The sequence below is a fragment of the Pteropus medius genome, unplaced genomic scaffold (assembly GCF_902729225.1).
Source record: "Pteropus medius unplaced genomic scaffold, Ma_sr-lr_union100, whole genome shotgun sequence".
NCBI lineage: Eukaryota > Metazoa > Chordata > Mammalia > Chiroptera > Pteropodidae > Pteropus > Pteropus medius.
In genome coordinates, this window is record NW_024342647.1 from 609,500 (window position 1) to 627,544 (window position 18,045).

The window sequence follows — 18,045 nt, forward strand, 5'->3', positions numbered from 1 at the left end:
AAAACAGCCTTGTAAATGAAGAGGCAACGTTTCCAGCCTGCAGAAGGAAAATGCTTTTGCTAGCACACCCTTCCACCTGGAAAGCCTCTGAGCAGCATTCGTTATCCAGGAGAAATGATTACTGTCCTTGGTGCTTACTTCCCAAACCTCCAAAGCAGCAATGAGTATCTAGGGGACCAGAGATTTTGGAGACCAGCTGGGAACCTCCCCCAGGCCACTCCACAGGGATAAGTACAAAGGCTCAAACCTGTCCTGGGGTCCTGGGGACCCCCCAGAGCCCAACTGTGCCCACCAAGCTCTGGCTGGCCTGACCTCAGCCTCATAACCAGGCACTGGCCCTCTCCCCCAACCAGTCGACCTCAGCGTCACCACACCGGGCGCAGACTCCTTTCCTACGAAGCCCAGAACCAACTGGTTTCCAAGTGAGAGAATTCCAGCACAAAAAATAACTTCCCCTACACAGCAGTTTGCAGAGCACAGCCGACCACATGCAACAAAGCTACTTCAGCAGCCATAACGCAGACAGGTTCCTCTAAAGTCAGAACCCAAGTGGCCGCCCCCGAGTGCCCTGTGCTATCTACAGGGGGACCAGGGCTAGAAACCCCCACCCCTTCCCATTCCCATCTCCACCCCTCACTGAGGCTGGCATCTCTGCACTTACTCCCTCCCCAGCCAGAGGCATGGCAGCCCAGAGGGGGTCCCACGGAGCTGGGGATTTTACCCCCTCCTCGCTGCTAAGCCAAGCCAACGGCAGCCATTCTGTCCTCCCAGCCTTCAACAGCATAACCACACCAAGTCAGAGCAGGCGGAAGCACTTCGTCACACCCAGGTTTGACCATGAGCTTTGGGGAGGGGGGGTTGAGTCACAACAGATGGTTCTACTCACTCAACTCCAAACAAGATGACTCCAGGGGCTACCCCACAGAAATATCTGCTCATCCATCCAAGCAGCAGCCGATGAATCTATTTCTAAGCAAAGCAGCAAATCAGGAGACCCCAGTCATAGCAAAGCCTCTTTCAGCTCCAAGGCTGGGCGATTTCAAACTCAGTCTCTGCCTGTCCGTGGGAAATCTGGGCTCTCTTCCTGTGCCAGAGAAGCCACCAAGCCAGATTTTGTTTATAGAAAATTAATAAGACAATTCCACACCACTGCCAGTGTCGTTCTGCTCTAACTGCTACCGTTTACCAACGTTTCTAGAAATGGGCTTATAGTTTCCCTCCCAACCCCCACTCCGCACCCCTTCAGCATATGGCAAGGCTGACCTGAGGCCAAGCTGGGCAGGACCTGCACAAGGTCATCTCAGCCATGCCCCAACCTCCGGCCAGGGTTGCCAACCAAGCGTTCACCGGCTTCTTGGTGCAGGCCCTCCACTGGAGGGAGGTAAACATGGCATGCACGCTGTCTGCTCCCGGGAGGGCAGATACACTTGGAGGCTGGACCGCCTGCTGTCTCTCTTGCTCCCCGACAACCAACACATGCACACAAAATGGGGTACGTACACAAGCCCCCGCATGCGGGTGCAGAGGGTCCTGACCCCCGCCAAGGAAAGCGCAGAGAAGGGCATGTTCCTGGGGGAGAAAGCCGGAGGCGGGGCCGGACCGAGGGAGGAAGGCAGCAAACCGGGTGGCCTGCTGCCCAGACAATAACAAAGATGGGAAGCGAGATTTTCAAAGACGCAGTGGCTGCACCCAGCGCTGAGCTCTGGCCTGGCTACATCTGCCTGCCAGGGCACGCCTGGTCCCCTGGGGCAGCACGGCCATCAGAGAAAGGCTGAGGGTCCTGCCTCGGGCTGGGCTTGGCAGCTGGTGTAGGAAAGCAGCTGCAGGCAGCGGTGGAGATGCACTAGAGAGCAGCTCTGGACTGGTGGAAATTAAAGGTCTAGTCATTCTATCAGGGCTACTCTCTGGGAAGATGTTAGGGGTTAGTTAAACAGTCACTCAACCTCGGGCAGGAGTTGGGCTGTAACTTGTACTCCTTTGCCTGCTAGAACCAAGGGGGAGCAGAGAGACATCATCGTTCTATGTCTCCTCTTCTCGCCAACTCGCAGATTATACACAGGGGCACAGCCCTATGAAGGCAGATGCCAGGGGCCTGAGATGTCAGAGCTGAATGCCGAAAAGGCTCGGGTGCCTGCCCGAGCTTTCACCTCCACTAGCTGAGCAGGGGCATGTTCTAACTGGTACTGGAATCCATCAGTGTGCCTATGCCCAAGTGAAAAGGTGCCGTGGCTGGCTCAAGGAGGGGGACTTGGGCCCAGAGAGACTTGGGCCCCCGGCACGTGCACAGGATGGCTTGCCCTTGCGAGCTGAAGCCTGCTCCGTTGCCCACGACTCTCTGGGCAGACTGAACCACCTCCTCCCTCTCCTCCTCTGCCCCACAAACCACCTCCCCCTGGAATTTCCACACCCTGCTCCTGGCTTGCCCAGGAAAACGGAAACAGGGAACAGGAGACACCCCTGGGAGTGGAGAGGTAAGGGAGGGAAGCAGCTGCCAGGCTGGAGAGGATAAGGCCGTCTTCTCTGGCCTCAGGCAATGCCCCTGAGCTCAGGACCAGGCACTGCCCGCTCTGCACGTCCCAGCCCCCAGCGGAGCACGCGCCCTACTTAGCGCAGATGTGCCCCTAAGCGGCCCAGCCCCCTGCTCCTCCCTTCCAGATGTTCACCCTTTTCCTCACCAGTGGGTCTTAGCAAAACCCAGCAGAAAATGCCTTTTGCATCGGACATGTAAGGGCTCCAGAGGCAGGGGGATGGGTCTAGGGGGTGGAGGCGCCACTTCTGTCCCACGCTCCGGGCATCGCACTGCCCAGGAGACAATGCCCACCTCGGCAAAGGCGAGGCAGGACTTCTCGGCGAGGGCACTTCCCTCCCGGCACGACCGCCGCGGGGAGAGAAAATGGTCCTCCCGTGGAGCTCCCCCGTCCGAGGTGGCCCCACAAGTTGCCGGAGGGCGGCGTGGGGTGCCCTCCCGCTTGCAGCGCACCCCAGCGCCGGCTCTCGCTTTGTCCCTCCAGGGCGCATCCCGAGGCGGCGCGCGGAGGCCGGCCCGGGCGGCGACGGCGGCGGGCTCACCTCTCATTGTCCGCGGCGGAGGCGGCGGCGGCGGCGGCGGCGCTCCGGAACCCCGGCAGGATGTGGCGGAAGCTGTGGTTGCGGTCCAGCTTGGGCTGGCTCTTGGTGCGCTTGATGGAGCCCTTGAGGCGGCGGCTGAGGAAGCCCTGAGCGCGGGGCGACAAGAGGGGGAAGGGGAGGCGGGGTTAGCGCGGCGGCGGCGGCGGGCCCGGGACCCGCGCGGGACCCGCGCCCTGGCTCGGGCGGCCGCGCGGCCGAGGGCGGGCGCGGGCTCGGGCTCGGCCCTAGCAGCTCGCAGCCCGCGCCGCCCGCCCGCCGACCGAGCGCCGACGGCCCGGCCCGCGCAGCGCGGCCCGGCCCAGCCCACCCCGCGCCGCCCGCCCGGCCGGCCGGCCCAGCCCTGCCTAGCCCAGCCCGCCACGTCGCCCCCGCCCCCTAAGCCGCTGTTGCCATGGCGACGTCGAGCCGAACCGCGCCGGCGGCGGCCGAGGCGACCCGAACCCCCGGGCGCGGGGGCGGGGACCAGGGCACAAGGGGGCGGGGCTGCGGAGGGGCGGGGACCCCCGGGGGCTGGGGCTGACGCGGCCCCCTCACCTCTTAGCGGAACGAGGTCACACCCCCCACCCACCTTGAGGAATCCACGCCCGCGGTGCGGTCCCAGATTAACAAAGCTCCTTCCTCCACCTGCGGGGTCGATGTTCTCAGCTCCCGGCTGTACAGATCCGGGAAATTAAGGCTCTCAGAGCCGGCGTGTGGTCCTCTGGGGGGCCGGCCGGCTACCCTGGCCATCTGGACCATTAACCTGAGTATCTTTCCTTCCGCAGGCGACCATCACCCGCCCTCAGGGTGGAGCCCTTTGCCTGGAGCGGGTGTTTCTCAGCAGGGGTAACCACCTAGGGGACAGGGTCCTTAGTGCCTAGCTCCGAAGGGTCCAAGGGCTGAGAGTTTGCTGAGTAACCCCATTGCGTGCTTCAAGATTTGGAGCCAGGTCCCAGGGAAGTCTGGGCCTTAGCTGTAGGGACAGCTGCTTGGCCCCATTCAAGACTCCCGGGAGGAGTATGGCAGGTCTCAGCTGGCAGGGGTCCCCCATTCAGGCCACTGGTCCATCTACCAGGCTGCCCTGGACTCTGAGGGCAGAGGTTAATCCCATCCCCAGCCCCAAGAACTCCTAGCCTAATGGCAGAGACAGGCGTTCAATACATGCAGGCTGAACCAGTATTCCCTTTACAGAGGACGGTGTAGATTTAGATGGAGGCTCAAGGGACCACAGCCTGGGATGTTCTGGACTTGGAACCCACAGGCTGCTGGAAGGAGAGGAAAACTAAGGGGAAATGGGTTCCCTGAGTCAGGAGTTATCTCAGAGGGTTCTGGGGATTCATCACCCCAGCCTCAATTCCAGGTGAATGGGATATTAAATTATTTTGAAATTAATGTACACAATCGAACATCACATTTCATCCATTGCACAATAGAGGGTAGGCTTGTGGACCCTTTCTGGCCCAGGAGAAAAAGTGGATGTTTGCTCTAAGTCATGCCCTGTGCCGGATCTGTCCCCCTTTATGGCCCCAGCACCCTAGATGTTACAAGGTCAAATGGCTGTACACATCATCTCATTACCCACACAAACAGAAAATGACAAAGAAACATTATCTCTTCTGCAAATGAAGAAATCTTGCTCAAAGAGGTAAAATGACTCTCCCAGGGACACATAGCTTCCAAGCCCACCTAAAGCCAGAGCTTTTCCCACAGAACCCCCTCTTCTGCCCACCCTCTTGAAACTTTCCCTTTTCCTAGCTTTCTACCCTTTTTCTTCCCACTCAGTCTCTCACATCCATGGGAGACCTATCCCTGTGACCACCTGTCAGAATTCTGCACATCTTGCAAGGCCTAACTGAAATGCCACCTCATCCAGGCCTTCCCAGGCAGTGCGGTCCAATGCCTCTCACCTCTGCAGCTCAGCAGTACCCATGAAGGTGCTCTGATCAGCTGCAGTTCAGCAAATATCTCTTAGGTGGTAGCTACAGGAGGGACCCTCCTCCAGAAGGGTGACCTGTAGGGCAATGCCTGATGCAGAGGAACCACAAATGGTGGCAGACCAAGGGTCAGTAAGCCCTCCAGGAGACAACAATATGAAGATAGAAACCTGCACCTCTACATAAGCTCTGGGCTCTCCCAATCTTGGACTCTTGCCAGGTAAGCAGGGAGGGGAGATGCACCTGGCTAACTTGGATGAGTTCTCTCACAGGTGGTGTTGTCAAGCAAGTTCTCCCAATGGGCTTGTACTTTTTCTTGGTTTTTATTTTCTACACTGATGGAAATTTCACAATTTTTACATTCATGTAGCACAAAGAACCATGAAGCATGTTTCACAATTTATGTAGCTCATTATGTAGCAATATTGACAGCCTTACCCTATTTCTGAGTTAAAATAAATTTTTTCCTTCTCCCTTCTAGGAGTTTAAGTGAGATAAGTGTCACTTCCTCCCTCCACCCCTCCTCCTAAGGCTACACTTAATGCTCCTCAGACAAGCAGCCTGCTTCTTGAAGCCTACTCTGACAGTACCCTCCACATCCAAACTGACCATGACCTTGGGGACTCAAACTCTCTATAACATTCACTCATTCATCGTTTAGTGAGAGCCCAGTATGTGTTAGGCACAGTGACCAAGAGGGCCATGACCACTACAGTGAGCAGTGTACAGACTAACATTAGGCCAAAGAGCACAGATCTTGGGGACAGTGATTTTTCAGGAAAATGAAGAGGATCCCCATTAACCCCCACCACACCACACATGTCCACCCTGGAGGACCTTGTGTCCCCCAGAAGACCCAGTTCAGGGCCCTGCATAAGGCAGGCTCAACGAATGCTCATCATCCCAGAAAGCCACAGCTAGAAGGGGACTCAAATCAAAAAGACTGCAGTTTGAGGGTGAATGAGGCCCCAAGAGAAGGGACTCTCACAAGGTCACACAGCAAGGGCCAAGGGCAGCACCTTATTCAGCCCTGGACGAAGGGCCTTTTCTCCTGTTCCTTCATGGCCAGGTCCCAAGACAAGATTTCTGGAGGCAGCTGTAGCCCTGAACTCAGGAAGAGAGACTGGTCTTTAAGTCAGAAAATCTTGTTCTAGATCCAAGTCAACCTTTAATGAGGGACAGTAGGCAAATCATGTCCCTTCTTTAAAACCGGGTTTTTGATACCCACTTTCTAGGACTGCGGTGGAGCCCACCAAGAGCTGAGAGCTGGAGGCAGGCAAACAGGCTTCACAGACAGACCCGTGGCTGGGAGATGGCCGGCAAGGCCCCTCGCCCTCTATGAAATGGGTGGGGGCCGCAGTGAGGATTAGGCCCAACTTATTCTCCCTCTCCAGGAGGCCAATCCTGACTGCATACACCAGCCCTGCTGATCACACTCCCTTGGGCCAGCTCAAGTCCTCTCACACCGCATGTGTTCGAATCTTAATTCCGATAAGTTGTGGGCAAATTACTAGACTTCTCTTTCAGCCTCAGTGTTCCTATCCATAAAATGGGTTAATGGTGATAGCTACGTTCTGGGGCTGTGGGAAGGATTAAATGAGGTAAGATTTCATTAAGCAACTAAACACAGCAGTTGCCAGCTTTATTATTACTGATGTTGCCTTTAGCACAGCCACTGATTTTTGCCCTCACAAAGTATGTGACCACCACAGGTGAGATTCTGTCTGGGCTCCCTGCAGAGCTCGAAGGCAGCCTGACAGTAGGGACAGGCCTTGTGTCGTACCTAGTGAATGAATGAACATGCTTGCAAAATGATGCCAGAGCCACAGACTATTCAGTTGGGTAGTTTTGAACTCTTTTAAACAAGCTCTTTTTTCTAAAACAACTTCACAGAGAGTCCTGAGGTACAAAGTGCTGGGGGAAAAGCTGCTCAGGTGGAGGCTCAGCTTTCATTCACTAGAGCAGGGACTGATGTCTGAAGCTCAGCGAGCAGCCTGAGTAGTCCCTGGGGACCGAGACTGCTCCCTCCCCAGATGGGGTGCATGGCCTCCACTGACGTAGCCATGTTCTGTGTTCTGTGTGCTTCTCAGGCAGCTGTGTCACTGCACTTAGGTCAACTAAGGCCCCAGGGGCTTTTGCACAAGGCTGCTGCTTGGTGCCACCACCCCCAGCCCATTCCCAGGGATTGGGGGAGGACAGCCGTGTAGCCTCTGTCCCTGTCTGTGACGGACTGCTGCCCATTTGGAAGTCCTTCCACCCAGCTGATCCACAGGCCCCCTGGGCTTCCATCCATGTCACTGACCAAATTGCAGAGCAGTCCCAGAGGACAGAGGCCTGTGGGATATCTGGTTGGAAGGACCCCAGTTCTCAGCAGCTCCCCTACCTGTTCCAGCCACTTCGCCACCATCCTAGCATCGGATCCACATCCCTGCCCCTTCTCCAGGATGTTCTGAGACTTTCTCAAGGGCCTTTCACAATTCCAGACGCATGATTTCTTCATATACCCATTTCAATCAATTCCAAGAGATGATGATGATGATAAATTATTAGTTATTGTGCTCCTGCTCTAGCAAGTCTCTGACCCTGACATTCACTGCACACATCCCAAGAGGGCCCAACGCCTCTTACCAGGACTCCTTAAGAAGATGCGTGCCTCAGAATTCAGAAAGTTTCAGGTTTTCAAATGGGTAAGTGGAGGCTCAGAGATGTTAGGCTATTTGCTGAAAGTGGCAGAGCTGACAGGTGGAAGAGCTGGGAGTGGAGGAGAGTGCTAGCCCATGGGGGCACCCCCTCTACACATGCACGTGCACACACACGCACACCAAGACACACACACACACACACACACACACACACACACGCCAGAGGCCGGAAGGAGAACTCACAGCTCAGACAATCTTCCCCACACTCAGCCCCAGGCACTAGACTGGGCCTCTGGACAGAGGAAAGAAGGGAAGGCGCACCTTCTCCCTGAGTGCAAGGGGCTCACGAGTGAGGAAGTGGAGGCTCAGGCAGGGGAAGCCTTGCCCAGTCCCATCCTCACCTGCGCCTCATTTCCTGCCCAGGCGGCGGCACCAAGGGGTTTGCCTTCCAGCACCACCACTTGGGCACCTGGGAGCCACGTGTCACCACAGGTCTCTGAGCCACCTTCTCACCTGAGTATAAAGCACCAAGCACCATGCCTGGCACATAGTAGGTGCTCTATGAAGGGCAAGTTCCTTCCCCCGACTCCACTGTCAACTTGGTCTTGCGTCCTCGATCCTGCCTCCATCACCTTCTCCCCTTTTAACAAATGGGCCCTGGGACACTGCAGGCGGGTAGGTGGGTCCAACCTGCCTTTGACGCCCACTGAGCCCTCAGATGCTCACCCTGGGCCCCTGAGGCAGCGCTCAGGATGGAGGCAGCACCTCCCCTGGTGGGCCTTCCCTCTGCCCAACCCAGCTCCTCCTCCCACGACCATTTTTCAGGCTGGCACCCAAACAGAGGTCCTTCAGGGAACAAGCCTATTGTAACAAGTGTGTCTCTCAGTACCTTTCTGGGGCTTTGTGCAAATGCCAACGGCACACCTAAATAAACAGGAAAGGGAGGAGATGATTCCGTCTAGATATCACCCCAAGAGATGAGATCTGCTGGGCATGCAGACTGTCAGGCAGACTTGATACCCCGACAGGATGGTAAGGACATCTCACCCCACCCTGGCACAGGCTCCAGGAAGGGACTCAGGATAGTGACGGGTCCTTCTAGAGTCACAGGGTGAGAGCCAGAAGGGCCAACAGAGGGATGCCAGGCCAATGCCCATATAGTACAGACAGGGCACTCGAGGCCCAGAGGGCAGGGGACCTGCCCAGAGTCAGCAAGGCAGGACCCTCTCTCCTCAGCCAGCTAGCATCCCATGCTTCAAGAACCTCCCAGGCTCCCCGTGTGTCCTCTCTCCAGGCCTTAGTCTTCACATCTATAGAATGGGGGCTGGGCTGGATGATCGCCAAGCTCCTTTCCAGCGCTGATATCTGACCATTCTGTAAAGCTAGAGCAGCCGCCTCTACTACTGGGCTCCCCCACTCCGGTACTAACAGTGCCAGCAGATCTGGGGGCTTCGCTGGAGTCCTTCAGATGCACTCCCCCTCCTCCCTCCTTCCCTATTCCTTGGGCTCTGCCCTCAGCAAGCTGCCAGGCAACCCTAGCACATCAAAGAGGGTCCCAGATGAGGAAATGACTCACTAATGGTGGAATGTCAGACACTGACAGGTGAAAGAGGGATGGCATTTTAAGCCAGGATTAAGTTGGTGCCTTGCTGGTGGCAACCTACTCACAGGCCACCCTATGCCTATAGAACCCTCCCTACGCCCTTGCCAGTGCTCCTTTGAATGTACGACCTCCACACTCCTCTTCACCCAAGAAAGGTAGACAGATACCTGGGCCATACAGAGAACCAACTCATGGGCCATCAGAGCCAGAGGGGGCTGGGCCCTGACACTCAAGGATCATTCCTGCATTAAAATATTACCCAGATAACCAAACCGAAACACGTTCACATGAGAAACGCATAGAGCCAGAAACACAAGTTCAAGGACACGCACGCATACAAAGACACATGGGAGGGGCATGCCCACCAAGAAATGCATGTGTAAACAAACAAGGTTTGTTTCCACTGTGTAAACACATGTGCACATTGACCAACACACATGCACAATCTTAAAACACAAATATGTGTATAAATACACTGAAACAAGCTCACAAATATATACACATACTCAGCTGTTATCAGGCACAGAATTACACGGCCACCAAGCCAAACACACTGACTCATATGTGCTCACATACACAACCACAACAAGAAGGGAGAGTGTGGCCCACTGAGCTCAAAGAGCTGAGAGCCCAGATCTTGGGCCCCAGGGAACAAAACAGCTCCGTGGGCCAGCACTTTATGGCCAAGCCATTAGCCAGCTCCGTGCTGCTGGCCTCACAATCGCCCTGCTTTGTGCCCTCTCCAAGAACATCCTGTTTGCTTGTCTTCCCAGCTCTCTGAATGTGTGATTTCTCTGAGTCTTTCGGCCTAGCAGGTTGTTCTGCAGGGCCCCACCCCCATCTGGAGCCGGAGGACCCCCGCCCCAAAGATCCCTCCTTCTGCCATTGTCACACCTGAAACATCGCCATTCAACACACCTCTTTAGGTCCTCGGGTTACCTTGATCTCTAAGAATCTCCAGGTAAAATGCAAAGGTCTTTCCTCCCCACTTTCCTAGGCGTGGTAGGAGAGGGTTCTAACACCTAAAGGCTTTGGGCCTTGGGCCAGTGACCTAACCATTAGAGCCTGTTTCCTCTGCTGTAGAATGGGGACAAAAGTAGCCACCACAGGTGGTTGTAACAAGTCACTGAGATCACAGCATGTAAAGAACTTAGCCCATTTCTCGGAACACAGTAAACGTTAGCTACCATCATCGTCAGTCATTGTCATCGTTTTTTATTGCTCACACTTTGACCACCAGGGGCCAGCCGAGCCATTAGCCAGAAAGAAACGAAGGACGGGAGTTTACAGAAACAATCTTTAAGACCCAAATCTCCTTTGACAGAGAGGCGTGCTGGCCCACAGCTCACCGGGGGCGTGTTCTCTGAGCCTCATCATGTGCTGGACCCTGGAAAGACCAGCTTCCTGCCCTCAAAGTTCCCATAGTCCACCTGCAGAGGCAGCCCAGGCCCTTCCTAGACACTCACAGGAGCCTCCTTGCTGATTTTGCTGCCTCCAGCCTTGCCCTCCTTCCCTCTTCATTATCCAAGGGCATCTAGAGGGATTTCTCAAAAAGCAGATCAGGCCCCACCATTGACCAGCTCCACCCGCTTCCATAGCTTCCCAGGGCTCCTGGAATGGAAGTCTAGCCACCCGACCCCTGTGCTCCAGCTCCCCTGGCTTCAATGGGACTTTTGAAATTGCCAGCTCTTCCTGTCACAGGGCCTTGGCATAGGCTGTTCCCACTGTCTGAACAGAGGCCCCCTTTACCCAGAGGACCCTGTACACCCTTCAGTCTCTCCTCACAGTCTCTCCTCAGGGGCCTTCCCAGTGCCCTCGGATTAGGCCAAGTCTCCTCGCAGATTTGTCACAGTTGTAAATATCCATGTATTTGTTTAATGACTCCCTCCCCCACAGGATTGTGGGGGTCATGGCGGCCTGGGTCCCCAGTGCTGGACACCCGGCAGGTATTCCACAAATACTTCCTCAATGAATTAACAAATATTTGAGATATAAAAGAGAAAGGAGAAAGGCGGAGACTGATCTGGGAGGCTTTTTAAGATTCCGCTTGTGGTTATCTGAGGCAGGGCCGTCACACACAGGCATTACGGGCAGAATCGCAACAGGGCAATGGTGAGAACAACGGAAAGTCTGGCTGCCTCCGAGGCCCCTGCAGTGACCACAGGTCCCTCTGACCTCCAGTGACACACCGGAGCCCAAGCTTGTAAGATGGGGCATAACCCCTGTCCCAGTGTAGAGAATGCTCAGGTTAAGGGGGCCCCTAAGGAACCCTTAGACTCCAGAGGAGGGAGGAGGGGGCATGAAGTGGGAGGGGATGGATGATAAGGGCATGGGAGAGGCCCTCCTGGTACCTGCCAGTGCCCAGGACAGGGCTGCATCAGTGAACAGAAATAAGACACGCATTCCTGACGTCTCAGACAGGGATGTGATAACCCAGAGCAGCCAGGGAGAGACTCACTGCCCCATAAATCCTCCCCCAGCAACACTTGCCTTAGCAGAATAAGCCCATCCCAGCGGTATGGACAGCCATAGGCACTTCATCGGCCCTTTAAGCCCTCACCAGCCCTGGCCTCGCTGTGGGGCGCCCAGTACAAAGGGCCACATGGCTGCAAGGAAACTGACCCCATGAGGGGACCTCACCCCGGAAGCAAGTCTTCGACTTTCTCTCTCTGCCTCCCTCCAAGCCCTGTCACTGAAGTCCCTGCACCAGGCCAGTCATCCCCGGGTGGCTCACTGACTTCAGTGCCTATTCCCATTAAAACCTCCCGTGCTCTGTGCATTCTGCGTGAGTGAATGCTCTCAGCAGAGGCCACCCCCGCAGTGACAAGAAAACCATGCTCAGAGTCAGGAAATCTGGGTTCAAAACCCAGCTCTGCTAATTAATAATAATGAAGACGGTTCCCACGTTAATAAAAGTAAGCCGGCACCCAGCTGGCCTGCGGCAGACCTGAAGCAGCAAGGCAGGGAAGAGGTGTCATTTTGTTTTTCCCTACACCAAGAGCCAAAAGGGGAGCACCAGGACCCCAGGGTGCTCCAGCCCAGGGGACCTGTAAACGGCAGTGGGGGAGAGGGGAGAGGCGGGCTGCAGCCTCATTAATCCACCTGAGTGAGCAGTGCTTTTAAAAGCCCTTTTCACTAGAGGATACAAAACGTACTGTTAGGGGAGAGGATTTTATAGGCTATTTCTCCTCCTGGGTGATTTAGCATCTGTAGGCCAGGCTCACCTGGGAGTCCTACTCCTGAGGGATCATGGGAGCCCATAAGTGGAGTCAAGGTCAATTTCAAGGCAAGGGCTAGTGTCCTTGCTGGGCCTTGCCATCGGTGGTCTGGGTGACTTGTCCTGACCTCTCTTCCCAACACAAGGAGTGAGACTTTCGGAAACTAGGAGATCAATGCTCGCCCTCTCCTCACCCTAGAAGGAGCTCTCGAGGCAGACAAATGGGGAGGAATTGTGGGCAGCAGGGCCAGCTGTACAAAGATATGGCGGCTAGGAGAGGCCTGGGCGGGGTGGGGTGTGCCTCGAATGTGGCTGGGGAACCAGATGCCCCCCTGAAAGCCATCTAAGGCACTGGAGCAGGGCAGTAACAATCACAGCCCATTTTAGACATTCTTTAAACAATTCCACAGGAAAAGTTACTCATCCCAACACAGGGCCTTGTGTCGGAAACAGATGTCATCACTGCCACCTCCAAAGATGGCTTCCTGCCTAGGGAAGCAATTCCCATCCAAGACTCAGATATCATTATGTCTGCAATCCAACCCAAATATCACTTGATATGACAGAGGCAGTCACTTCATTTTTGTACTATGGGGGGCAGGGAGCGAAGGCATGTGAGCTTGCCCCCCACACCCAATCTCCTGGGTGCCCCCGAGAGGGGGGGGGCCTACAGGGTAGGATAGGAAGAGGGGAGCAATTCCCTCCTGTCCCAGGTGTCCACCCTGCACGGCCACCTTCTGGCCAGTGGAAGCTGGGACAAGATGAGGCAGGGAGATGGGGAGATCCAGGTTCAAACACCAGCTCTGTCCCTGACTGGCTGTGTGACCTCAGACAATGTACCTCCCTCTCTGGACCTCAGTGTTCTCCTTTATAAAACAGAGAGAATGACAACACTGGCTGGCAGAGACGGGGCTGCGTGCTGTGGGCCACGTTCTGAGAGACCTTCCACATCCAGGCTCCTGAGCTCAGTGATCTTCAGCAAGTTCTTCGCTCTCCATCTGCCTTGGTTTTGTCACCTTAGGAAAGTGGGATTTGTGTTATCTGCCCCTCGGGTTGTGAGGACTAAATGCGATGATGCCTGGAGATAGCTCAGCACAGGGCCTGACCCAGGGGGCTTTGCAAAATGGGACTTAACGACTCCCCATGGTACAGACAGCAAATTGCTGGTAAAGCCGGAATTGGAACCCGGGTCAGCTGGACATCAGTTCCAAGCATGGACCACCATCCCGACTCTCCCAGCGGTGGTGAAGATGCAAACCTTCAAAGGACAATCACGATGGAGGATCTATTGGCCCAGCCTGGTGACGGCGGTGCATGCAGGGACACTGCCTGAGCGCCCACATGTTGGCCTGCCTCAACCTGTGCCCAGCCTCCTGCGGGAAGGCTGCCTCTGCCCCAGACCTTGCCCCGCTCCAGTGTTCCTAATAAGGAGACCCTTTCAGAGGTCCCCCAGCTCTCCGGTCAACCCAGTTGCCTAGAGGCGCTCCATGATGTGAGCTGTTCCCTCCATCCAGAGGAGGGCTCTGCACTTATTTAGCTCAGCCGGTCCCCTGTGGCCCCTGGAGCAGGAGGGGGTTGGGGGAGGGGGAGGGAAGCTCAGAAATCCCTGGGACTTCCTCCTCTGGGAATAGCCTCCCAGGCGGCTATTCACTGCGCTCTGCTGCCCCCAACTGGTGGGAAACCACCCTACGCAGACACCTCCAGCTCCATTGGTACTCACCACCCTGGCGGGAACTTGGTCTCTGGCCCCCTGGGTACCACTTCACACCCCTCCTCCTTCCAGGGCCAGGGATAAGCCCTAGAAGCTCTGTCAGTAGCGATATCGCTTTGGGGCAGCAGATGAGGGGTGCGGGAGGGCAGACTGAGACTCTGGGGAAGGACAAGATGTGAACACTGGCTGAATGCCTCCCTTGGGCCAGGCACTGAGTCCCAGAGCTGCCCTGTGAGCAAGGGGCTCCTGTGCCCATTTACAAATGAGAAAAGAGAGTCTCAGAGTTGAGCAATCCCACAGAGGGGATCCACAGAGCCAAGATTAGGATCCTGTCTCATCCCAGGTGTACTGCTAGGAAGAGCCAGCACCGTATCCCTAGGACCCAGGGAGGTATGAGGAGAGGGAGCAAGGCCCCCCCCGCATAGCATCCCACCTGCCAGTCACAGAGCCTGACATTTCATCATGAGTGACTGAAACTTCCAATTGGTAAGGCTCCTTTTGTGCAAACAATCTGTAACAAAGGGGTTGGGAAGCAAGCCACTAACACATTAGTGGGGACTAGTTTATCTGACTCCTGCTGCCCACCAGGCTCAAGTGTAGGGCTAGGGAAACAGAGCTAACAGAGATGGCCTAGAGGTACCTCTGGAGGATGCCAGGGCAGAAAAAAAGGGGGGTGTAAGGCCGTCCTCTCCACCCTCCCCACCCAAACTGCCTGAGCCCAGCTGGCACCTCCTGGGATGAGGGAGGAGATGCCAGGGCTCCTTGAAGTATGCTCTTCCCTCCACCTCTGCCCTCAGGGACCCCCACAAGGGCATTCTAAGCTCAGGTGCTGGGGAGCAGGGACAGACAACCTGCTTGAGAAAAGCAGTTGGCTTGCTCCCCCATCCCTCATCAGCCACCCTAGTCCTGGTCTCTGCCCACTGAAGGAGCTCCAGATTCTTTCAGCCTGGGCATGTATGCTGCTCTGAAGAACACGCTGCATTCCAGGTCTGCTCTGGCAAGCTCTGGCCCACCTCACCTCCCTCTCTGGGGACTCCATACTCCTATTAATATAGCCTCAGATTCCATTTGCTCTATGCACTGCCAAGGGCCTCCTGCTCCCCTCACTCCAAACGCTTCCTCACACTTCTGCCCCCCAAACTGCTCCCAGTTCCTGCTATCATTTTGTTCATGCTGCTTCCCACCTCCTGGCCTTTGCGTGGCCTGTCCTGGCCTTTGCGTGGCCTGTCCTGGCTGCCTGGAATGTTCTTCCCCGTCACGTGCCTGGAAATTTCTTCATCAAGCCCCAGCTGACCCGTCCACATTATCACAGGTAGCAACTATGTTTTAATGCTATTTGTGTCAGTGCCCCACACAGGCCTTGACACATAGTAGATGCTGATTAAAATGACATGGATGGACCTAGAGGTTATTATGCTGAGTGAAATAAGTCAGACAGAGAAAGATAAATACCGTATGATTTCACTTACATGCAGTATCTAAGGAACAAAAAGAACAATCTAATCAAAAACAGACTCACAAATATAGCGGACAATTTGGCGACAGACAGAGGGGAGGGCGGTTGGGAGGCTGGGACTGTGGGGTGAAGGGTTAAAGAAGTACAAATTAGTAGTTGATAGGTGGTCGTGGGGATGGGGAGCACGGCAGAGGGAACGCAGTCAGCATTAACATGATGGCTAAGTGGAGGGCCAGGGCAGGGAGAGAGGAACCAGGGGGATCGTTTTGAGAACATTATAGATGTCTAACCAATGTACTATATACTTGAAACTAATTTAAATAAAGACACTTATTTAAAAAAATTTATTAAAAGAAAGAAGGTGGGCAGGGAAGGGAGGGAGGAAAGTAAGTCAGCTCACGATCACAGGAGGAACGGCACCTCTACCACGCACCAGCTATGTGACCCGGGCCAGTCCCTTCTCATCTCTGAAACTCGCTTTCCTAATCTGCAAAATGGAGCGAATGAAACCATCCTGTTTCTCAATGCGGTGGGCAGCGTCCCAGCCCTACTGACTTCCAAAGCCTACCCTCACTTCCAGGCCTTGGCTCTGGCCTGGCCTCAGACTCAGGAGGCTCCGAAGGGCCTCTGGCCTTACATTCCTGCCTTGAAGACCGTCTGGGCCCACCATGGACAGCTCTTACACCAAGGTTGTCTGTAGCAATGTTCCCCCTGCAAGAAAGGGGGCCTCTCTCTGTGGAAAGTGGACACAGACCAAAATGATAATAATTTTCTTTGGGAGTTTGAACAGCTTGATAACAATTAGGCTCCATGAAAGGCAGAGGTGGAGGGGGCCTGCTGCCTCCGCCAACCCTCTCATTTGGGGAACACTGGCCAGACACCAGGTTGGGAGACTCCAGCTCACATGGCTCAGTTGAATGAGGGACACCAGGCTCATGTGCAAATTCCTGGTTCTGTGAAGAGGAAACCAGGGTGCCACTCTCTTTCCCCTCAAGTCACCCCTCCTCTAGGCAGCCTCCCGCCTAAATTGTGGGTCCGGCTGTAGCTGCTGGGTCCCATTGGCCAGGAGGTGGCAGTGCGATGATGAGCAGGAGGGAGCAGGCAGGGGCCTCTGAGGGTAGCTGGACCCACCATTCCTTTAAGCCCCCTCCCCCAGGACACATGATGGAGGCAGGGAGAAGGTGCAGGGGAGAGGGGCCAGGAAGAGCACAGACTCAGGAGCACTGGACAGGAGAAAAGAGATCTGGGCTTAATTCCAGGCCCTGCCCCAGATGTGCTGTGTGACCTTGGAGAAGGATCCTACCCTCTCTGAGCCCTCAGCCCCTTCTCTGTACAGGGAAGGGCTGGACCAGGTACTTTCCAACATCCTTTCCATGGTGGTATTGAGGCGGGGCGCCCACAGGCCTGCGGTTTGTGTTCGTGCACCTGTTTCTGTGTGTGTGGGAGACAAAGACGAGCAGTGGAAACATGGGAAGGGTGCTGGGAAGCTGCACACGTGGAAAGAGGGGTGAGCCGCTGGGGAAACTCCAAGTCCACAGCCCAGAGACCTCCTGCTGGCTCCACTCTCGCCCATCAACCCCTGTGGTTCTTGCGTCCTACAGGAGGAAATTCAGTCTTTAGTCCAAAGGCTTCAGCCACTCACTTTTCCCTCCAGTCTCCTCTCCTTCAGGCCTCCAACTCATTCAGCACGGTAACCACACAGAGCCACTGGCTTCTTCCTATTCAGTTAGATTCCCCTCTAACTGGAATACTCCTCTCCCTGACAAACTCTTACACATCTCTCAAAGCCCATCCCCAAAGATCCCTCCTCTAGGAATTCTTCCCTACCCTCACTACCCCTTGTTCTGGATTCTCACAGCACCTGAAGCACACCTCCTTCGCAGCTTCAAAAGCACCTAGGGTGTGTAAAATTGAGCATCCAATAAAAGAGGGTGGTTGAAAGGAACTGACTCCTAGAAGCATCTGCACTCGATCTGATACTGAGTTTATCTGCAGCTTCCGCCAGCCCCCTGAGCCTTCCCCTCCCTGACACTTCTCCTCCATCTTGCAAAAAATAGCCGTGAGACCTAATTTCAGCTAAACCTTCAAACACGACTCTCCACTTTCAACTTCCTGAGAAAGAATCAATTGGCTGTCAAGTTTCCCAGAGCCTCTGCCACCTCCCACACCCCCAGCCCTGCTAGCTCTCCTCAAGGTCGATGGGAGGGGTAGGGGCGGAAGAAGGAGGGAAGAAGGACCCAACCCACACTCTACCCAGGAAGTGTGGGTCAGGGGGAAGGCGGCGGGCTGAGGGGACTTGTGGGGACACCTGTAACAATCACCATCTCCTTACCTCCCCCAAAAAACTGTGAATTCCTCCAACATGGGGTGGCAG

At 55.4% G+C, this 18,045-nt stretch overlaps 1 protein-coding gene across 4 annotated transcripts in view; it reads right to left on the bottom strand.

The window, feature by feature from the left end:
- Positions 1 to 18,045, bottom strand: part of DAB2IP (DAB2 interacting protein) — a 156,525-nt gene that overhangs the window by 72,093 nt on the left and 66,387 nt on the right. For all 4 annotated transcript variants that reach the window (XM_039866711.1, XM_039866715.1, XM_039866710.1 and 1 more), the window contains exon 3: positions 3,070 to 3,215. In XM_039866711.1, the coding sequence (XP_039722645.1) occupies positions 3,070 to 3,215 (146 nt within the window). The remainder of the gene's footprint in view (positions 1 to 3,069; positions 3,216 to 18,045) is intronic.